The following is a 23,858-nucleotide window of genomic DNA, read 5'->3' as shown; positions in this document are numbered from 1 at the left end:
ATGTTGTTGTTGTTGTTGTTGTGTGCTGTCAAGTCAGACCCAACTCATAGCGACCCCTCCTTGGGTTTCTAAGGCAGTATCACTACAGTAGATTGCCCAACCTTCCTTCTGAGGAGTGGCTGGTGGGTTTGAACTGCCAGCCTTCTGGTTAGCAGTCAAGTGCCTTAGGCACTACACTACCGGAGCCCCTACATATCCACCCATATATCAATGTTTGCCATCACTGACAATGCAGTACTATATGTGCAGAAGGGTTCATCTTTGTTGTCTGTACCTCCCATGCACCTCTCTATGTCTTTCTCTTCCTCAGTGCCACTGATCACTCACATTTGGTGCATTGCATTTCCCTTCACCAAATCAATACTTGTCTCTACCTATCTAGCAGTACTCCTTCCCCTCCCCTCCCACCCCTGGTAATCAACAAAGAAAATTTCCTTCCATATATAAACATTTCCTTGATCAAAAACAAAAGTCGACTTTTAAAATTGATTTGTGCCTTTGCAAACATTAGGAGCTTAAGATTGAAATAGTTTGGAATTTATATTCTTTTAACTCCAGGCTCTTGTTTGCTGATTTTAAAATGACCAAGTTTGTGAATATTAACTTAGGTGTTCCCTAATTCTTGGCCAAAGAATCAGTCTTCTGAGTCTGAATTATTGTGTTAATTCTCTTGCTGCTTCCAAAAACCACTGGCTATGAACCAGCCTGAGTGAAAGTGGAAGTCAGCAGAGAAGGGTGGGATTTTATGAGGTTCCAGGTCCTTTTAGACCGAAGAAGAGTTGATGCTTTTGAGTTGTGGTGCTGGCGAAGAATGCTGAAAGTACCATGGACTGTTTAAAGAACTAACATATCTGTCCTGGAGGAAGTGCACCCAAAATGCTCCTTGGAAGTGAGAATGGCCAGACTTTGTCTCACTTATTTTGGTCATGTTGTCAGAAGGGACCATTCCCTGGAGAAGGATGTCATGCTTGTTAGGGTGGAGGGTCAATGAAAGAGGGGGAGGATTGACACGGTGGCTGCGATGATGGGCTCAAGTATAGCAGGGATCATGGAGCTGGTGCGCAATCAGGCAGTGTTTCGTTCTGCTGTGCATAGGGTCACTATGAGTTGGAAACGACTCGACGGCACCTAACAACAACAACAGGTCCTTTTACATTTCCCCCCCAGGTGGTTGTGGATGCTCTGGTGGGTGCCATCCCATCCATCATGAACGTCCTCCTTGTTTGCCTCATCTTCTGGCTCATCTTCAGCATCATGGGCGTGAACTTCTTTGCAGGGAAGTTTTGGAGATGCATCAACACCACCGATGATGACTTTTCTCTAGTGCCTTTGTCTATTGTGAATAACAAGTCTGATTGTGAACAGCAAAACCACACTGGCAACTTCTTCTGGGTCAACATGAAGGTCAACTTTGATAATGTTGCAATGGGTTACCTTGCACTTCTTCAGGTGGTGAGTGCTGAGATCAACCATGTCTCTTCCTCTGGCTACTGGATAAAATGGAGCTGTCTTGAGGTCTTCCAGAAGATGCCATGTAGAAGTTTTCTAAGGGGTAGAACTCAGTGTGTACTGAGGTCACCCCCTATTCCTACAGATTATACCATGAGTCTAGAGGGGCTTACTAATGAGATTGATTTCATAATGGTGTGATTAGACAAATGTGGTCTAACAGAGTAAAAGGATGAGTCTGCCATGGTATTGTCAGGTGATGACTTAGAACACACTGCCTGTACAAAATAAACATGGTAGGGTCACATGTTCAGCCTTTTACTTCCTATCATCTCCTAGATGGTAATGAATTATGTCCCTGGTCTATTGTAATGATAAATATTATTGATGATGATGACAGTCAAACACTTTCACACTTTCATTCATCCATTCACTCATTATGCCTCACTTTCATCCATTTTTCCATTCAGTACTGCTTTTTTTTCAAGTGTTGATACAATCACTTGTACATTTATCATGAAGTTACCCATGAATTCCTGCATTACATCATTTGTTCAAGAATTTATTTAACAAATAATTTCAGAGTATCTATGGTATGTTAAGCACTCTGCTCATCCCTGGAAGACACAGAGACCTGTCAGAACTGACTTTAAGGGTTCATACTCTGTGGAAAAACAGTAATAAATAAGCAGATCAAAACAACCTGCCAAGTGCTCCAACAGGCCCAGGAATACAAGAGATGAGGCTTTGTCCATGTCCTGCAAATACTGGATATACCCATCTCCAGACTTTAAGAATGTTAAACCTGGACAGGAACGTAGAGGTCTTGTATGCCTATATTCCCCATTTTCCAAATAGAGAAACATCCCATTCTTACATCATGAACATGAGACGGGAAAGTGGTTAAGAAAATGGCAGCCCAGAGGAGGGGAATGCCTTGATTGAGAACACAAAGCAGCCTAGTAGCAGTTGTAACTAGAAGTCAGATATCTAACCACTAATCCATGCCATATTATGGAAGGTTCCATGTTTTACTGCCACTCTATTCTTAAACAGCTGCACGGAATTAGTTTAAATGATCACGTGAGCATATTTGAGTCACCCAGAGAGGGGAAATCTTTCTTTTCTTCCTTTCCCAAGCCCTTTTTTGCACAAGTCTCCTTAGCTGGCCTCCTCTCCCACAAGGCCACCATGAATTAGGAAAGGTCCAACATAGTTGGGTAGACAGACACTGAGTGGCCTCTGATCCTTGATTCTAGGCAACCTTCAAAGGCTGGATGGACATTATGTATGCTGCTGTTGATTCCCGAGAGGTGAGTCTCAGATCACTGTGTCTCTCCCTCCCACATCTGCCCTACCCACACCAGTTTGTATGCAAAATGAAATGAAGAGAGACTTGGTACTGGAATAGGTGATCATCCGGCAGCTTTACACTATCCTATACTGGAGCAGTGTCCACCTTCTCCCTGTTCAATATTTAAGCCAGCCTGGCCTATTCCCCTTCCATGCACACTCCCCAGGCCCCTCAGGCTCTTCGTCTACTCACCTTTGAGGAAGGTATCAGGCGCTCCTAAAAGACTGTGAGCATGGGCCACTCCCTGGGCAGAAGTAGGACTGGAGAAGTGGCTAGAACAAAGAGGAGACTGATGGAGTGAGATGGGATTTCAGGCACTATCATGGCAGGCAGGTGGAGGAGATGCTTTGGGGAAGAAGGCCCTTTCTCATGTAGCAGATGTTGTTGATGCTCTACCTCAGGTCCTCTCAGCCCACCTCTGAGTTCACTGGTAACTACTAAAGTCCCCTCCCACGCTGCATTTCCAATTCTCTGTCTGAAGACTTTTTAAGCACTGGGGAACTTGCTCAGCAGCCCTTCCCCAGCTCCAGGGACTTAATGTCTCCAGAAGTAATCCTCACTGATAGGTATGGAATTCTGTGCATAAATACACCAGCTTCTCTGTCCCTTGGTGGTACAGTCCTGAGTTGTGTTCTACACTGTTCCTCAGAGGACCTCAGCAAGATTGACTATCACCTGCCCACAATGATGACCTGCTCAGTAACACCCACTTCATTAGCTTTTCTCCTGTTTCTGCTTGTTCTCCCCAATCTATCTCAGAGTTCACCTCCCAAATTACCTGCCCCTAAGTCCTTGTCTCAGGGTTCGCTTTTAGGGTGAATCCAAATTAAAGCACCTCCTCTCCACACCCCACTGCTGATTACAGGTGGACTGGCAGCCCAAGTGGGAAGACAACGTGTACATGTACTTGTACTTCGTCGTCTTCATCATTTTCGGTGGCTTCTTCACACTGAATCTCTTTGTCGGGGTCATAATTGACAACTTCAATCAACAGAAGAAAAAGATAAGTGGGGCTCAGTACTTCTGTTGTATTGGTGAATCTAATAACTCCTTATCCACTCAGACCAGCAGTGCCCTGTACTTTGACCAGCCTTGACCTCATGACTAAAGCCAGCACTACTCACAGTCTTTCACACATAACAGGGAACCCAGTTTTGGCCTTTAATGCCAACATCAACCTTTGCTCCCTGATCGCACCCTCACCCTGCCTGGTGTCGGGCTACTGCTGGAAGAGTTGGGTTTCTCTCTCTGTGTCAGCATTCACCCACCCACAGGTTCCAATTCTCCTTCCCTTCTGGAATTAGGTGTATTGGGTGTGTTGCAAGGAGCCCTGGTGGCATAGTGGGTAAGGATTTGCCTACTAACCAGAAGGTTGGTGGTTCAAACCCACCAGCTGCTCTGTGGGAGGAAGATGAAGCAATCTACTTCTGTAAAGATTTACAGCCTTGGAAACCCAATCAGGGTCACTAAGAATTGGAATCAACTTGATGGCAGTAGATTTGAGATTTGGATGTGTTCCAAGTGACCTCTTGGGAAATCTCAACAGAGAAGAAAAGGGCTCCAGCACTTTCTGCCTCTATGTGGGGGCACAAGCACTGGGTCAGAATGCCTCAGGCAGGGCCAGAACTCCAGTGATGTCAGAATCCCAATCATCCTTAGTCTAGGGAGGAATGCTCTTGCTGGGTGCTGACTCAGATTAGAAGGAACTCAATCCCAGGTCATCCTTCATGCTTATATTAAAATATGGGGTTAATAAATTTTAAAAATTTTTTCTCTGGGTGGCACAAAGTTAAGCACTGTGCTACTAAGTGAAAGGTTGGCAGTTTGAATCCATTCTGAAGCTCCTCAGAAGAAAGAATTGGTGATCTATTTCCGAAAGATTACAGTAATTAAAAACCTAATGGAAAGCAATACCACTCTGAAATACATGGGTTGCCATGAGTCAAAATTTACTTGACAGCAACTAATTTTTTGGTTTTTTTTTTCCCCCATGAGGTAGATAGGGCACTATTTTAGGTTTGTGTAAGCCAAGATCCAGAGGAAAAAGGGGTCACAGGAGCACAGAACTGGTTTTAGCATCATATAAGCCTAGGTTTGCATTCCTGATTCAACCAGTTGCTGATTGGGTTTTTTAAACCTTTCCAAGCCTCAGTATTCTCATCCATTTAATGAGGCTAATGATACCTACTCACAAGATGGTGGTAAGAGGTAAATAAAACCTTGTACAAAGCACACCCAGTATATGGTTGAGCACAGTATGGTTGCCAAGTGTCAAATATTACTAGTATAATTTGGATTATATATCCAGTGGGTCAGACACCCCACCTGCAGGAAGTCCTCTTCCAGGGTTCTAGAATGACAAGCAGGCAGGACAGGTCTGTGGGGATCCAGAGGGACTCAGCTGTCAAATGCTGACCAGTGTCATCAGTAAGCCAGAAGGGCCTTGAGACCCATTCTGAGCAATCTGTTGTCCCATTTTATAGGTAAGGAAGCTGATACCCAGAGAGGGAGCCAGCCATATTAATTAAGTGATAGAGTAAGATGAGCCAATGGTAAAGCTGGGGCAAGAAACTGCATCCACTGATTCCCTGTCCAGAATGCTCAGTATAGCTCACCCAGTGCCCACACTCACTGCTCCTGCTCCCACGATACACCCTCCCTAGGAAGCCCTTGTGCCCATTAAGTTTCTAAAACCTCCTCTCAAACCCCACTCTCAGCCCACTTTCGAGGATTGCAGTGACTAATTTGCATGAATATTCTATTAAAATGGGTGGCTTTCAAATTATGTCAGGAAGTAAAGTTGAGAGGTTGAATAAAGGAGACCCGAAGGGTCCCCAAAAGAAAACTAACACCCAGTCCTAAAGAAGGAAGACATCTTCAATGATGAAATTTCTGACACTGTAATAGCATAGCCTGTTTAAAAAAAAAAAAAAAATAGATTTCCCTCTAAAACCAAGGACCTGAGGGTAAGGCAGTAACTAATTAGATAGCTCCTCCTCTCCAAAAAGGGTTGAGGGGCTGGGTCCTCAGAGCCTTTACTCTAGAAGGCCCTGGAGAAGCTCTTGTCCCTCAAGAGACTGTGGCTCTTGAAGCCCAGTGAATTTGACTGGAATGATCAAATTGGCTCAGGCTCATATCTGTGCCTATATAACCTCTTTGTGTTATGTTCCCAAAGCCTCCCCTCTATCCATCCAGATACCATCTCTGAATTCCTGAAGAAGAGAAACAGGCTTTCCTTTAGAGACTCACACAGGGAGTCAGAGATGTGGTTCAATTACACCTGCTCTCTTGCTGGTTGTGGAACCTCTCTGCAGGATGCTCCATGATCCTGGCCATGGCATGGCTAGGGGAAAAATGGTCCTGCCCTTCCAGGGTGCTCTGCTTCTGGTATCTCTTAGGACTCATGTTGTTTTACTAATGGTGGTGTGTATTATCCTCTCCTGCACTTAGGGGGCCAGGACATCTTCATGACAGAGGAGCAGAAGAAGTACTACAATGCCATGAAGAAGCTGGGCTCTAAGAAGCCCCAGAAGCCCATCCCACGGCCCCTGGTGAGCTTCAGAGATTCCCTTTAGCAAAGCAAATCTATGAATCCAAACTGACAGCCTGTGCCTGTGCTATGTAAGGGCCTGGACAGGCTCTCTGTTGGGAAGGAGATCTGGCTGAGTTTGGAGATAACCATAATGATTATTCCCAGGCCCAAGAAGTGAGGTAACTCTGGTCTTCCGAAGTGAGGATAACTCCGGTAGGTGCTCCAAATAAACCTGTTTGTGTAAGTACTGAGTTCCCCGGCAGTTTTAGGGTTCAAGCAGAGGATTGGCAGAAGATCTAGCTAAATGATAGTGAGGGTGATTAGAGCCCTGAGGTGAAACATTTGCGTGGTTATGGATCATGAGCCATGTTGCAATGTTTCTTCAGCCTTATCCTACATTCCACCCTATACCTACAGATAGAGAGGAAGTGGCCAAACCCCCACCCCCCAGGATCCAAGGCCCAGTTATGGTCACAGCCATGTGACCCAATAGGAACCAAGAATTTATCTCCCTCTGGAGTTTAAAGATTGATTGAAAATTAGAGTCAGACCCTACTTTGACTCTTATTCAAAGTCACCAAGGAACATGCCCTTTTATTCCTCCATTAAATGGAGAACCCAGGCCATAAAAGATAACAACAAATTTTATCTCAGTTCTCTGCCAGAAGATGGAATATTGAACCTCTTGATGATCCCAAGATGGCACCCCTGTTGGGAGTGGATGAACAGGTTTGGGAGTGGGAATGTTGGTATGCTGGAAACGTACAGCTGAACCTCTGAAAGGAATTTCTGAGCCATCCACTCCAATGAATGGAATTAGCATCTTGTCCCTTTACAAAGCCTTTTTTTGTGGCTAGATGAAGCGTTAATGAAGAAAACCACAGGCACTTCCCATAAGCCCTTTCCCATACAAGGACAAAGTTTCTTCAGCAAAGGGACAGGTCTTTCCCTAAATAGGGAGACATACATTCCATTGACCAAGATGTTGTTGTTGTTAGTTACTGTGGAGTCAATTCTGACTCATGAGGTTTCTAAACCAAGGCAGGAAATTTGCATAAATAACTCCAAATTTTGTGAGCACAGAAGCCTACAAACTTACAGGAGGAAAAAAAAAAAATCATGATCTTTGGCACACTTTACTTGGAAACACATCATAAATTTATTAATGTTCTCTATTCAGATAACAAGTTACAGTGGGTAGTGACAGGAGGTTCAGACCTCCAACACTGGACCCAATCAATTAGATTCAAGTGAAAAGGTATAGGAGGAGGAGCCAGAGACTTACTGACAGGCAAAACACGAGTCCTTGGCTGGCCTTTACTGGTGGCTGGACTCATGGTTAGTATGTTTTTAAACTAGACACTGAGGATTTGGGCTCATTCTCGAACTCTGTAAGGCAGGCCTTAGCAAAATCATGAAAGTTTTTGGCATCTTCCCACACATATTTCTCAATCTCTCTATAACATCCCAGCTTTTCTCCTCTCATCTACCAGTCCCTCAAGGAGACTGCCAAAATTTACTCCTCTCAAGGAGGGTAATCACTCTGGAACAGAGTGGGCTGCATGTCACAAAGGGATCCTGGAGAGGACATTATCTTAATACAAAGGTATGTACCTAAGGTTGGAATTCCAGGCATTGCAATAGAAGTGAGAGCGGGACAGCTAGACGGTAAGACCTGCAACAAAATCACTATCTCTCCTAATTAAACTACAAACAAGATCCTCCAGGTTTGGTATTGAGCTGCTCTTCTACATGAGGAAGGGCCACAAAACTTCATAGCCCAACTCTGTTCCTGAGATTCACCATCCCTTTGAGGGAGAAAACGTATCACTAATTGACTATGAACACTATACTGGTCTTAGTGGAAGAACATGGCTGTCCCCTTAATACTCTGGCCCAAGCACAGAAAATATTCTTCATTTGTTCCCCTTGTCATAGGCCATAATATCTTAACAAGACTTTGAAGTCTTAGGGATGCCAACAGGGAAACAAATAAAGTGGATCCCAAGGAGCAACTGCATATGGCTGTTCTCCAAGGCCCATAGGTCTTGGTCCCCATCTTAGCTCCTGGTTGGCATCCATGCAGCAGGCACCATCTTGGCACCCACCATTCAGTGCACAAGCTTAGAAATCTACCCTCCTCAAAGAAGAAACCCAATGGAAAATAGAAGTTCCCACTTCTACCTAAGACTCACCTTCCCATTTCAGTGTCTTTTTCACCAGATAAATGGCACCAGAATACTCACCTCTTCTACTTAGAATCTCCAACAAGTCAAGCTGGTCAAATAAGTAGAACATTGGCATAAGAGTTTTGCTCCATGGGCACATGGGTTCCATTTCATGGCAGGGCCAACCCAGATCACAAAAGAACCCAACACACAGAGACACACCACTCCCCACCTCTGGGAAAGTCCAAGTTCTAATATTTCTTATGTCACATCCATATCAAAGAACAAGTGTTACAGAAGACTGGGAAAATTGGTTCTATAACATTCCCTGCTATAGACATCACTAAAAGCAAGGTCCATGCACTCCACTTTATAGGAAAATAATAAGCTCTAGACTAGGAGCTCTGGTAGCATAATGTCTAAGGCACTTGACTGCTAACCAGAAGGCTGGCGGTTCAAACCCACCAGCCACTCCTCGGAAGGAAGATGGGGCAATCTACTTCTGTAGTGATACTGCCTCGGAAACCCAAGGAGGGGTCGCTATGAGTTGGGTCTCACTCGACGGCAAATAACAACAACAACAGACTAGCACATTCTCAGTCACCTACTTCATCATCTCTGGGAGCACCAAAGTTGCAAAAGTGTGATTCCTACCCACAGGATAAGCCAAGAGCAGCCAGCAAGTGGCTCCATTCCCCCAGATCTGAATATTCAGGATAAAACCTACACCCAGACACTTAGCAATGCCATCTTCTCCTCTGTTTAATTAGCAGTCATGTGACCATGAATGGGCCTCTATTTTTTCACCACTTTCACAGAAGGGATTTTGGCCTCAGGAATACCCTCTGACCCCAGAAAAGACATGAACCAGTACTTATTCACAGAGCCTGGCCAACTTGGCTCCTCATCCCCCTGAAGGCAGAAGGTGGGGATCAACCTCTGTCCCAGTACTTACCTCTCTGCCTACTTTGCAGCTCCTGGGAGCTCCATGGTAGGACTCAGGACAGGTTCCCCTTCTCCTCCCTCATAGGCACTCATGCAGGGCCCTGAACACAGTGCATATTCAGTAAGTGCATCCTGTACAGAATTAAATTTCATCAAACCTAGTTGTTGTTGGGTGCAGTGGAATAGATTCCAACTCAGAGTGGCCCCATATGACAGAATAGAGCTGACCCAGGGGTCTTCTTGGCTGTAATCTTTAGGTGGCTTTATAGTTTTATCTGAGATGTAGCTAATTGAGAGCTTTCCATCATGCCACCCATTCTTTGAGCTATTTATTGAGATCTGTTTTGTGCCAGGTACTATGCAGACATGAGGGAGAGAGCAGTAAGCAAGATAGACAAAGCTCCTACCTTTACGGAGATTACAGGCCAGCAAGGAAGACAAATAATTGCAAAACACACACACACACATTAATTCACAGAGAAGATTATATATGGGGGGGGGGCGGACAGAGAGAATACAATATGTATGTGCTAATAAGGAGGTGGGTCAGGTCTGAGATCTGAGGAATAGTAGAATTTGCCCAGGTGATGGGGAAACTATTATTCCAGGCAGAGAAAACTTAAATCTTATGCAAAAGTGCTCAATACCTAAAGTTCAAAACAGGTAAAATTAATCTGTGGCAAGGTTTCTCAGCCTCAACATTATTGACGTTTGGGGCAAAATAATTCTTTATTGTGGTGCCTGTCCTTTGCATTTTAGGATTTTTTACAGCATCCTGTTTTTAACTCACTAGACATCAGTGGCATCCAGTTGTGACAACTAACAATGTCTCTAAATTGTCCCTGGATTAAGAACCACTGAAGTATGGTACTAGAAGTGAGGATAGGGTTTACCCTTAGTAGGGGGATAATGACTGGGGAAAGGGGCCTGGAAGAACACCTAGGGTTCTAGTGATAATCCATTTCTCTATCTAAGTACTGGTTGTATGGATGTATTCACTTTGTGAAATTCATTGAGCTGTACCCTTATGATTTGTGTACTTTTCTATATGAGTGTTTTAATCCAATAAAGCTCATGTTTTAAAAAACTTCATATATATAGAAAAATCAATGAACCTGCCACCGCTTCCAAGAATTAAAGTACTTGAAAAGGTGAGAGAAAGCCAGTGGTTTAAGGACAGTGGGAAAGATGATTCCTTTATCCAATGGTAAAATGAGAAGCAACTGACAAGAGTAAAATAATCAGGTCTACATTTCTGAAAGATCAATCTCAGTCTAATGCCTAGCTATCAGTCTAGAGACAATGAGTCAGTGGAGATGAGGATAGCAAGAACTCTATGGTGAATCTTTTGATTGGCCATTTGAGACATCCAGATGAGAGCTGGTGATAGTTGCAACTAATACGTGCAATGGAAATAGAAAAAAATACTTAGATTAAATCGTAAGAACTGGATCATTGTTTGGATGTAGGGGCTTTGGAAATAGGGCAATGTCATAAGCAATTGTGTGGTGGTGGAGCCATCCTGAGAAAGAAGTAGGTTCATTGAAAGAAGAGGATTTTGGTTCTTTGCCCAATAGGTATAAATTGTCTGAGAAGTCAAAGTGAAGAGGTTGGGAAAGCCATTTGATAAAAAGTTTATAGCTCAGAGGAAAGGCTTAAAGTCAAATGGTACCTGTAGCCATGGGAGTGGCTGGAGAGATTGCCAAAGGAGAAATAAAGGGATGAAAAGCAAAGGGAGCCTAGAACTGAGACTGAGTAACTAAGAAAGAGCAGCCTGCAAGGCATTAAAAAAAGCAGGGAAGTGAGACATAGTAGAAATCAAGAAAGGAGTGTTTCAATATGTAAGAAATGTCAAGCAAGTGTCAATTGAATTTAACATAATGGAGGTCATTAATGATGTTAGCAAGAGTCATTTCAATGGTAGGATGAGGAAAATCCACTTTACAGTGGGTTAAGGAGTGAATGGGAGACTGTGGTTGTACACAACTATTTTGAGAAATTTAGCCTGAAAGTGAAAAGAAGAAGGAAAAGAGAAAGAAGTGGAAGCATAGCTGGAAGGAGATGTGGGTTCAGGAAGATTTCTCTTTGATTTAGAAAAACCTAGGTCATTAGAGACTTAGCTACGGAGCTAAGAGACAAAGAGTCATCTATGTGGATATGACAGTTATCTAGGATAATGGCCAAAAGCCATGCTCATCAGTAATGAAGCTTAAAGATCAGGAGGCTAGCCATTGAGGAAGAAGTAAAGGCGAGCTAGCCAAGTGACACAAGACTCAATGAAAAAGGAATTTTAGAAGACGCAGGAAGAGTAACAGTCTGGAAGTGGCAGTGGGGAACATGAAGGAACACAATCCTGCCCCCCATCTGTGGAATACATGAGGTGGGGGAGAATGAGAAGCCATCAGGTAGGGGATATTGGCAGATCAAGGCAGGTGAGCTCCATAGTGCTCAGAATAAGGGTTTGAGAGGAATATGAAGGATGGAGAATGGGATGGGCTCAAGGGGTTACAGAGCAGTAAGACTTTAATTGAATGGAAAAGAATGAGAGCCATACTAGGAACTTTTTTAAAACATCATTAAATAGCCAGATACAAATGTTCCTTTGGTTTCCTAGGCCACTCTGCATCCCTCTGAGAATGTCTGTGACCAAGATGACCCCATACTCTGTACTTGTTTTTGTTTATGTATCTGTGCGGTCCTAGGAATGAAGAGCAAAAATTTCCAGGAATAGGTTACACCATTGCACTTAACTTTACCCTCAGCATAGTAGTTCGAATCAATAATTCCACGTTTCTTGAACTCTTGAACTCTTGCTATGTGCATGGTACTACAGGAACACAAAGTTGAATAATACATGGCCCCTGCCCTCAAATAACTCATTGACTGTCTAGTAGAGAAGAAAAGAAGCATACATAAATGATTAAACTCAAGACTGATTCTGTAAAGGCTATGGGTCAAAGAACACACTGAACCGTGAGGGGTGATGTGATTAAGGAAAACTGGAGGAAGTACAACTTGAGAGAGATGGATCACTTGGGGCTATTGGAAACTAGATAGCCATAAGAGGGAATTGGAAGGGCGTAGCCAATGGCGGGAAGAATAGAGCAAAGGCAAAGTGCAGTGACTTCAAGGGACTAGGAAGGGTGAGTGAGTATGTCTTGAAATGGAGCAATGAGGTAGAATCAACTGTTGTTGTTGTTATGTGCCGTCGAGTCGGACCCAACTCATAGCGACCCCTCCTTGGGTTTCCAAGGCAGTATCACTGCAGAAGTAGATTGCCCCATCTTCCTTCCAAGGAGTGGCTGGTGGGTTTGAACCACCAGCCTTCTGGTTAGCAGTCTAGTGCCTTAGGCACTACGCTACCAGAGAATCAACTAAGAGTGGAATTTTGAAAGAGGTCAGGACAGGACTTGGCTTCTGTTTGGATGTTGAGCAAGAGTGATAAAAGAGACTTAAAACCCATTCCATCTCTCCAGATGCATAGTTTCTGTTGTCCCAGAGGCCATGATAATCACTATCTCTTGTTTTCTCAGAACAAGTACCAAGGCTTCATCTTTGACATTGTGACTAGACAAGCTTTTGATGTCACAATCATGGTCCTCATCTGCCTCAACATGATCACTATGATGGTGGAAACTGATGACCAGAGTGAAGAAAAGACAAAAATCCTCAGCAGAATCAACCAGTTCTTTGTGGCTGTCTTCACCTGCGAGTGTGTCATGAAGATGTTCGCCCTGAGGCATTACTACTTCACCAATGGCTGGAATGTATTTGACTTCATTGTGGTGGTTCTCTCCATTGGGAGTAAGTGGGCAATACACATGGTGGGAAAGCCTAGCTTCCACTTTGGGTTGTATAGCCCATTCTTTTTAAGACTAAAGGGGCAACCAACAAAGTATTTAATACATGTGATATGTTAGAGGAGCCCCATATTTGCTGTTTTCCAAGAGCAGTAGATTTAAAATGCACATACTCTCTCAGTGCAATGAAGAATTTTCATTGGTCTTGGCCATGCTGTCATGAAATATATTCAGGCACTTACTATGTGCACAGCTCATGGCCAGCCCTTGGGGACTGACAGCAAATAATCACTTCTCCAAAGATCCTAAAACTATAAGATGATAAAGTTTTCAGTGGGCTTTGCCTTTATGCCCTTCAAAAAAGAGGGTGGGAGGTAAGATGTGAGGTGGGTCGTAAGAGACTTTCTAGGAAAGGAAGTGGTTTTCCATCAGAGTGAGGAAAGACCAGGAGATTGTTTGAGCAGTTGTTAACTTGAGTATCTGCAGCCAAATCTCTATACAATTATCTACTTAGGGAATATGAGTGATATCAAAGTCAATGGATCAATGACAAGAGATCAATACTACTGTGGCCTAGTCTGAGTGTTGTTGAGTAACAAGCCCAGTATTTGTGAGTCAGTGATATTCAGAGAATGCCAATAGTCACAGTCTAAGGTGGGAAATGGAACCATCATAATTTAGTACTTACTAAGCACTGGATGGGCTCTTTGAAACCTCACAACAGCCTTGTGAAGGAGATGTTATCCTCATTTTATACAGTTAAAACTGAGCCTCAGAAGGATTAAGAAAGCTGCCCAAGATTACAGTTTGTATAGGGGGAGATGAATGTGGACTAGACTGTTCTTCCAATGAACTAGCTGACTCCCATGGACAAGCAAGAAACTGTCCCTGGACTTCTTATAGTTTAGCTGAAGTTTGACCCTATGAAGACCAAACCCAAGCTCACCAGTTCATCATTTCATCTTAAATATATATGTAGTATCTTGACTTGCTTACTTCTCTGTCTAGACTTACCTGTAGGTTTGATTTTCCATTGATTTAACATCAGCAGCTAACAGTTCCTAAATACAACTTGACAGCATTAAATCAATCTCTCCACCCTGGTGTTGAAACTCAACCTTGGTTTTTTTACTGGGTTGTTGTTTGTTTGTTTTGAGGCAGGGAAGGAGGCAGCTGTTAATTTGTTTTGGTTTGGTTGTTGCTGGTTTTTGCCTTCCAAAATGAGAGACTCTAAAGACCATTTTGATTTTATATTAGAGAAGGGAGCTTGCTTACTGACTTTCCATATTATTAATATAAAAATAAAAATGTACCCAAAGCACTTAATTCTATGATGAGAACACTCTAACTACCAACTCCCATGACTTACACAGTAGCATTATCCATTGGGCAGAAAACCCCTATAGTTTGGAAAATAGCTTGCCCATCTCTCCATCCTACTGTCCTCCCTGCCTTCCTTCCTTCCTACCTTCCTTTCCCTCAGCAAAACATTGAGGGATCTAATTGTTACAAGTATGGGCACTCGTTCTCCCCTGAAGTAGGATCCTGGGACAGCTAATTGAGATGTAGACCACTGGGCTGGCAGAATCTTAAGAGATTATATATAGATACATGATGTACCCCCATCACATGGGAAAATGTCCCAATTAAACTGGACTTTAAGGTAGGGGCTTTCACAAAGATTTTATAAGCTTCAAAAATACAATGATCTCCAAAGTTTCTTCCAAATTCCTTATACCTTCCAACACTATACTGTGATCACCTATATTCATATGGCAAAAGGGAGGAGGAAAAGTAGGAGAAGAGGATCAAGGGGACTTTGCCAAGAAAGAGCACCCTACAGCACCCCTCACCATTTAACCTGAGAGGTTTTGAATCTTACCAAAGGCTTTGCCTTATCCTTTGATCTCAATAGGCCTCTGCAGGTCCCCAAGACCAAGCTTTAAAAATCTTCAATTTAGCCACTATATAGGGAAACACTTGTATTATTCATCCTTTTAACCTTGTTCATAGTTGGGGTAAGGGGTTGTAACTGACCCTAAACAAACCCATCTCCAGGCACTAACATAGTGTTCAAACACAGCTGGAAATGAAAGAAACAAATATAAGCCATTATGCAGACAGCTGGCCACTCAAAGCCATCCTGCCTTAGCTGTCAGCACATTCCCTGACTCCTCAGGCCCCCTTATAATTAATACCAGCCTCCGTACAATTAACCACAGGACTATGTGCCAGGAACTGAGTTAATCTTCACAGCAGGAGATAGGGAGATGAATCATAGGGGGTCCTGGACTTCATAGAGCAGAAGACCAGGACGGAAGGAAAAGAATGACCCAAAGGCTATATTCTCAGGGAAAATCAAGTTCTGTGTCATAGATGAAAACAGACAAAAACTGTGAGCATGTGGAATAAAGGATTGTGACCATGGAGGTTGACTAAGAAGAAAATATTCCAGGTAGAGGTAAAAATAAGAACATGGTAAGAAGGATGAGATTTATATGAGGAAGAGAGGATTTGTGCAGTGAACATTTACTGTTGCCCTCCTTTGTGCTGACCACTACGCCAGGTTCAGAGGGCCTAGAGTCCTTCAACAGGAGTGAGCACATGGAGGTCCATAGTGAGCAGAGATGAGGGCATGTGATCCCAGCCAACTTTGTCAGATCTCATGGTTGGAAGCACTAATTATATAATGTTCCCCCTCTATTAAAGGCCTGGCACTTTCTGCAATCATGAAATCTCTTGAAAGTTACTTCTCTCCAACACTCTTACGTGTCATCCGCCTGGCCCGAATTGGCCGCATCCTCAGACTGATACGAGCAGCCAAGGGGATCCGGACTCTGCTCTTTGCCCTGATGATGTCTCTGCCTGCCCTCTTCAACATTGGGCTGCTTCTCTTCCTCGTCATGTTCATCTACTCCATATTTGGCATGGCCAGCTTCCCCCATGTGAGGTGGGAGGCTGGCATCGATGACATGTTCAACTTTCAGACCTTCGCCAACAGCATGCTGTGCCTCTTCCAGATCACCACGTCGGCCGGCTGGGATGGCCTCCTCAGTCCCATCCTCAACACGGGGCCCCCATACTGTGACCCCAATAAGTCCAGCAGCAATGGGACTAAGGGGGACTGTGGAAGCCCAGCTGTGGGCATCATATTCTTCACCACTTACCTCATTATCTCCTTCCTCATTGTGGTCAACATGTATATTGCAGTAATTCTGGAGAACTTCAATGTTGCCACAGAGGAGAGCACGGAGCCCTTGAGCGAGGATGACTTTGACATGTTCTATGAGACGTGGAAGAAGTTTGACCCGGAAGCCACTCAGTTCATTACCTTCTCTGCCCTGTCAGACTTTGCAGACACCCTCTCTGGCCCCCTACGAATCCCAAAACCCAATTGGAATATATTAATCCAGATGGACCTGCCATTGGTCCCTGGAGATAAAATCCACTGTTTGGATATACTTTTTGCCTTCACCAAGAATGTGCTAGGAGAATCTGGGGAGTTGGATTCTCTGAAGGCAAATATGGAAGAGAAGTTTATGGCAACTAATCTTTCAAAGTCATCCTATGAACCAATAGCAAACACCCTGCGGTGGAAGCAAGAAGACATCTCAGCCACTGTCATCCAAAAGGCCTATCGGAGCTATGTGCTACATCGTTCCACGACAGTCCCCAAAGCCTCAGGTGTGCGAAGGGCTGAGGAGGAGGCTGTGTCACCCACAGATGAAGGCTTTGTTACACTGATGGCAAATGAAAATTGTGTTCTCCTAGACAAATCTGAAACTGCATCTGCCACATCTTTCCCACCATCTTATGACAGTGTCACCAGAGGCCTTAGTGATAGAGCCCACATGAGCACATCTAGCTCAATCCAGAATGAAGATGAAGCCACCAGTAAGGAAGCCACTGCCCCAGGCCCCAGTGAGGACAATCCAGCATGACTATATCCAATTCTGATGTATCCTTCTAACTGTGACAATTCTTTCCCATTACAGATGGCGCCCAACTACCACCTCACCAATGCATGCCACTGGTCACAGTGTCAAAACTGGCAGGGACTGCAGTTGGTGCCCACCTTTAGAGAAGCTCCCAAATACCAACAGCAGTCATAACCAAGAGCATCTTCACTGTGACTTCACTTTTTAATATCAATGTCAAATGATGGATTTCCTTAATTTTCAGAACACATCTTTGGTCCTTCTATTTTCATTGTGACCAGAGCTTACATTTACCCAGACCAATTTCTCAGGATCAGAACTTCCAGGGATATATGGCAAGGATGTCACTGAAGGTCCAAGGTGGTCCTCTGTAATGTTGCATAGAGATTGGCAATATTATTTAGGATTTTGCATGAATGCATGTTGAGAGCTTCCAGGCAACTGCTCTGGCCCAGAGTGACACTCATGGTCTATCTCATGAAACGCCTTTGAGATATCCATTAAAGTTAATATTTTTAAAGGTATGTCAAGACTAATGTTATATCTTAAAACCATTTTACTTTCTTAATTATGTGATACTGGCATGTGTCATGAATCACTTTTCCCTGCCTTTCAGGGTTCCTGATATTTTGCAGTTTGAGCTTCAGGCTGAGTGGGGTAGGAAGGAGCACTGTGTTGGGAGCTGGAGAAGTGGATTCTAATTTCAACTCTTTCAGTGATTCCTTGGCTGACATTGGTCCAAGTTCCTTCCTCTCTCAACCTGGGCTTTCCACTTCTAAAACTGGGCGAGGGGCGGGGCAGGACTGAATGGATGCCCTTGCATCTCATGTTGTATAACTCAATGATGCCCTGCCCTATTTAAATAAGAAAAATAATCTCTTTTAAGGCTGCAGTGGGCTATCCTTTCACATGTGCAGTTAAAAAAGCACCTTTCAGATACTTTCCAGAGTCTGTTTCATACCTCATAGTCAGATTTTGAGAAAGAGAGTTTTCACATTCCTTTTGGGCTAGACCTCCATAATTAGCAAAATCAAAAGAAAAATGACAATTTGAGATGATCTGGAAGGTAAAATGTATAGTCAATAGTTTCTTCAATTCATCCTACAAATGTTATTTGTTGTTGTTGTTGGGTACCACAAGGCAATTCCAATTCATAGTGATCCAGTGTGACAGAGTAAAATTGTCCCATAGGGTTTTCTAGGCTGTAATCTTTATGGAAGCAGATTGCCAGACTTTCTCCCATGGAGCTACTGGGTGGGTTCAAACCTCCAACTTTTTGGTTAGCAGTCAACACTCAACCATTGATCTACCAGGGTTCCTTCAAGTGTCCTTAAGCCCTATTATATACCAGACACTGATCTAAGCACAAAAGATAAAATGGGAGTTATGCCTCAAAAGATGAATTGGGGTTAATCCAATAATTGGGATGAGGGTGATCAGAGAAGAGTAATCCACTGCCATCAAGTCAGTTCTGACATTGCAACACTTGTGGACAGAGTAGAACTCCCCATAGGGTTTCCAAGAGTGTAAGTCTTTACAGAAGCAGACTGCCTCATCTTTCTCCCTCAGAGCAGCTGGTGGGTTCAAAACACCTACTTTTTGGTTCACAGCTGAATGCTTTAAGCACTACATCACCAGAAAAGAGTATTCCATGCCAAAGGCAGAGGGTAGGTGTTGAGATGGAGAGCAAGGAATTCATATGCTAAAACCTAGGATATAAGGGATCATAATGACAGCTTTGATCTTTTGTTAACTCTTGGGATATTCCCAACCACAGTCACAAAGATCAGGTCAATTTGTTGGATATATATTCAATCATCTCCTAAGATTTTCCATTTGTTGTTGTTGCTAGGTGCCATTGAGTCGGCTCTGACTCATAGTGACCCTATGTACAACAGAACAAAACACTGCCCAGTCCTGGCCTAGTCCCATGATCCCTGCTTATGCCTGAGCCCATCATTGCAGCCACTGTGTCAATCCATCTTGTTGCGGGCCTTCCCCTTTTTCGTTGACCCTCCACTTTACCAAGCATGATATCCTCCTCCAGGGAATGGTCCCTTCTGACAACATGAGTAAAGTAGGTGAGACTAAGTCTGGCCATTCTTGCTTCCAAGGAACATTCTGGGTGTACTTCTTCCAGGACAGATTTGTTAGTTCTTTTTGCAGTCCATGGTACTTTCAGTATTCTTCACCAAGATTTTCCATTTATACAATTACAAAGCCTAAAGCTGATCTACCTCAGGTTTCCTGGGATCTTGATCTCCCTTCTTCATCACTGTTGCCCTATCAGAGGTTAAAGGGGTTTTCAAGATGCTTGTTGGGGTTTGCCAGTACCCACAGATGCAAGTTAATATTATGATGATGGGATAGCTGAGGAAACAGACCAACACAGCACAGATCAGCTGTTCTCTGAGTGCCAGGTTTGTATCTGAATGACTTTTCCTCTCTAATTACACTGAACCAGGGGCACAGACATTGTGTAGTTCCTTCAACATCTAAATCCCATGCAGTCAATGACAATTACACCAGGATAATAGCCCAAGTGTTTATTAGATAACTGGTTGGACAGAGGACAAAGAGCTTAGGGACAGATTTACTTTCAAAATATTATGTGGAAGAATTAAATGTGCCCAGCCATCAGGCTTGGTTTATTAAGAAGATGATATTATCCTTGAAAGTATTCTTATATCTTTTGTCCACATTTATTTCTACACATATGCATTTCCTAAATTATAATGGGAACCATTGGAAAAAGTGATCCAATATACATATATTAACATTATTCAGAGTTTTCAGAAATGTATCCAATGCAAATGTAAGATTAGCCCTTGAAAACTTCACTAGCTCCAGTTCCAAAGTTCACCTGATGGACCAGTTGTAAAGTACACACTAGACTTCTAAGGGAGCAAATGCAAGAGGTGTAGAACAGATGTAGACACAAAGCCAAATTCTCAACCTCAACCATAAGAGATGTCAATAGAATATTTCTGGCCCCAAATATGTGAGGATATCTTAGCATGCTGAAGGGAGACAAGAGAAGGAACAGAGGTGCTGATTGTTTGAATATCTGAAGCCTGCAAGTTTTTTAATACATGCCTCTAGCATACTCTCCTGACTTTTCATAACATTAAACTTTGTGATCAAGATCAGTCAGGAACATTCAGCTACCACAAATGGGTAATCCATTCCCATTAAGTCAACTGCAACTCATAGCAACCCCCATTGGGTTTCCAAGGCAGTAAATCTTTATGGAAGTAGATTGCCCCATCTTCCTTCCACTGAGTGGCTGGTGGGTTTGAACCACCAAACTTCTGGTTAAGAGTCAAATGTCTAAGTGTAGGAAAATCTTTGTAATAACCATTTGCCTTAAAGCAAAGTTGAAATAACTTTCCTAACTGCTGGGGATGCAAAATGATTACGATAGATCATTAACCTGGAACTGAACACAGCCTAAGGGATGGACTAGAACTGCTTACAAGTAACATGTACATTGGAAGGAGGGGAGTAGATGAAGGATTCTAAAGCTTTATTATTATTCAGGAAAATTGTAAACGTTTTTTATTAGTCTTAGACTTTGGTAAAGTTAACAGTGCATGACTTATTTCCTAAAGTTGCTCTAACAGAACAAAACCAGAGTATGTAATTTCCAAACTAGGAAAAGGGGACAATCTGCTAAGAAAGAATAAGTAGAGTAATGTTGAATTGGCAAATGTTGTGAAATATAATTTTTACAATAATAAAAAGATAGGAAAGGGGAGAAAAGAGAAACATAGAGTGAGAGGGACAAGTAGAAAAGACAGGGTAATGTAACAGACTTAAACACAACTATATTGGTAATTATATTAAATGCAAATACATTAAACACTTCAGAAAATAGACAAAGGTGATCAGGCAAGATTTAAAATTTTTCAAATAAATGATGGTAACAGAGAGATACACCTAATATTTAAGGTTACCAAAATGGAAAAAAAAAAAAAAAATCGTAGAAAAGCATTAAAAAAACTCACTGCCATCGAGTTGGACCTACCTAACTCATAGTGACCCCTCCTTGGGTTTCCAAGGCGGTATCACTATGGAAGTAGATTGCCCAACCTTCCTTCCGAAGAGTGGCTGGTAGGTTTGAACCACCAGGCTTCTGGTTAACAGTCAAAATGCCTTAGGTACTACACCACCAGAGCTCCTATAGAAAAGCATATGCCATGTAAATATTAATCAAGCAGCTAAAATATACATGTTATTTTCAACTACTTATGGAATATTACAAAAATAGTCCATAGGCCATAGAATAAGATTCTAAAGATTTCAAAGGATTAAAACAACAGAGTGTGTTTTCACAAGATAATACAATTTAGCTGAGAATCAATAACAAGGGGAAACTAACACACCATCGTGTATTTAGAAAGTAATAAAAGCATTTCTAACAATTTATCAAGAAGTCATTATGAAAGTAGAGAATGTTTTTAACTACATAAAATAGCATATCTAAAAACTTGCATAATTGCAGCTAAAGCAATATTAATAAGGAAATGTATAATTTGAAATGAGTGTGAGTATGCATATATATGTGTGTATCTCAAAAGATAAAGGCTGAAAATTAATAAGCATTCATTTCATTAATTCAGAAAAAATAATTGAACTCAAAGAAAAGAGAAGGAAGGAAATGAAGATATAAACAAAAGATGATAAAAATAAAACCAATAAAGCCAAAAATCAGAGTTTCCTTTAGAGAAAAATATTAAAATGACAAGTATCTGGTAAAATTAATCACAAAAATGGCAAGAAAACAAAAATAACTAATATCAGAAATTATAAAGAGAACATCATCACAGATGCTATTGACATTAAACACATAAAAAACATGTATCTATAAACTTGAAAATGTAGCTGATATGGGAAAATTCATGTAAAAATATAAGTTTTCAAAACTGAAGAATAAGTAGAAAGCATAAATATTCTTATAACCATTAAAGAAAATGAGTTAATAGCTAAAAATTATCTATGCCAAGAGGTTTCCAGGCTCAAAAGATTTTATTGGAAAATTCCACCAAACATGTAATGATTTAAATCTTATACAAACTGTTCCAGGCAATAGAAAAGAGCAGCTACTCCCAACTGATTTTATATGACTAGCATAGTCTTGATACAAAAACTGACAAGGAAAATTTGAGAAAGAAAAATTATAGGCCAATATTATTCATGAACATTGATGCAATAATATTGTAAAGATGTCAATTATCCTCAAATTGATTTATAGATTCAGAGGAATCACAATACAAATTTCAAAAGATTTTATATAGAAATTCAAAGAGCCAAGAATAGCGAAGACATTCTCAAAGAAAAAGTACAGGTGAGAGGACAAGCTCTATCAAATATTGACTTATTATTAAAACACAGGGATTAATAATCTGTGATATCAGCACAGGTATAGACAAACAGAACAGAAAGTCTAGAAATTGACCCAAGCTTATATGGACACTTGATATATGACAAAGCTGGCATAGCATAGCCATGAGGAAAAGATCTTTCCTACAAAAGGTGCCAGGACAGTGTGTTTTCAGAAGAGGGAAAAAAATGAAATTAGACCCCATACTCGGAACTCAACTCCAAATGTACCTAAATGTGAAAGACAAATCTATAAAGCTTTCAGAAGCTGAGATAAAACTATCTGTATGACTATTGAATAAATGAAAATTTAGATCCTCAGCTCCTTAAAATATACCATGAAAAGTGTGAAAATGCAAGCTATAGAGTAGCCAAAGATACCAAAACCGTTTATAGCCAACAAAGTTCTAATATTCAGAAGACACTTTTTTCAACTCTTACAAATCAATACAAAACGGAGAACAAAGTAGGCAAAAAAAAAGGCAAGAGACTTGAAGAGGCACTTCACAAAAAAATGGAAACCCAATTAAACTATAAACATATAAAAAGGTGTGCAACCTAATTAATAATAAAGGAAATGCAAATTAAAATGTCAATGAAGCAGAAGATATACAAGATGGTGAACTGGACATATATACTATACAGACCCTCTACAAGAAAAAAACAAGTGAAATGGATACCTGTGACAATCCTGGAACCCAGAGCTTTCAGGATAACTCACATTCACTCACTGCCGTGGAGTCGGATCTGACTCATAGCAACCACTCCTTGGGTTTCCGAGGTGGTATCACTACGGAAGTAGATTGCCCAACCTTCCTTCCGGGGAGTGGCTGGTGGGTTTGAACCACCAGCCTTCTAGTTAGCAGTCAAATGCCTCAGGCACTATGCTACCAGCGCTCCTATCAGGACAAAGAAGTAGATAAAATACCAATGAGAGGAAGAGACTGAATGAAAACAGTGAACAAGGAGCAGTAAACTGCCAATTGGCACAGTATGACCATTTTGAATTATTGCAAGCAGCATTCCGATCACAGCAGGAACCAGATAACCGGCTTCACTTGCCCAGTGCTACAACAACAACCATATTGGGGCTAAGTCTACCAGAAAGATGTGACCTCCCTGTTTACCTTCTATAATCTCCCAGTGATCAGAGGTACGGCCTTACCTACCTGGCGGCCAGTCAAAGCACTCCTCCACCAATATGCTGTGCTTTTTTTTTTTTTTTTTTTGCATTCTTGTCTTTTATCTTTTGTACTTCTTCCTTCTCCTTCTCCCCCTTCATTTCTTTTT

General features: G+C 42.0%; 1 protein-coding gene across 1 annotated transcript in view; it reads left to right on the top strand.

Moving 5' to 3' along the window:
* Window positions 1–17,189, top strand: part of SCN10A (sodium voltage-gated channel alpha subunit 10) — a 151,534-nt gene extending 134,345 nt beyond the window's left edge. The window contains exons 22-27 of the mRNA XM_007945755.1: window positions 1,168–1,452; window positions 2,709–2,762; window positions 3,669–3,806; window positions 6,250–6,354; window positions 12,982–13,252; window positions 15,958–17,189. Of these exons, the coding sequence (XP_007943946.1) occupies window positions 1,168–1,452; window positions 2,709–2,762; window positions 3,669–3,806; window positions 6,250–6,354; window positions 12,982–13,252; window positions 15,958–17,189 (2,085 nt within the window). The remainder of the gene's footprint in view (window positions 1–1,167; window positions 1,453–2,708; window positions 2,763–3,668; window positions 3,807–6,249; window positions 6,355–12,981; window positions 13,253–15,957) is intronic.
* Window positions 17,190–23,858: the final 6,669 nt, after the last annotated feature.

Source organism: Orycteropus afer, unplaced genomic scaffold (assembly GCF_000298275.1).
Source record: "Orycteropus afer afer isolate SDZICR_OR568_19922 unplaced genomic scaffold, OryAfe1.0 scaffold00142, whole genome shotgun sequence".
NCBI lineage: Eukaryota > Metazoa > Chordata > Mammalia > Tubulidentata > Orycteropodidae > Orycteropus > Orycteropus afer.
The sequence above is the reverse complement of the archived record's forward strand: the minus strand, read 5'-3'. Positions and strand labels throughout refer to the sequence as shown.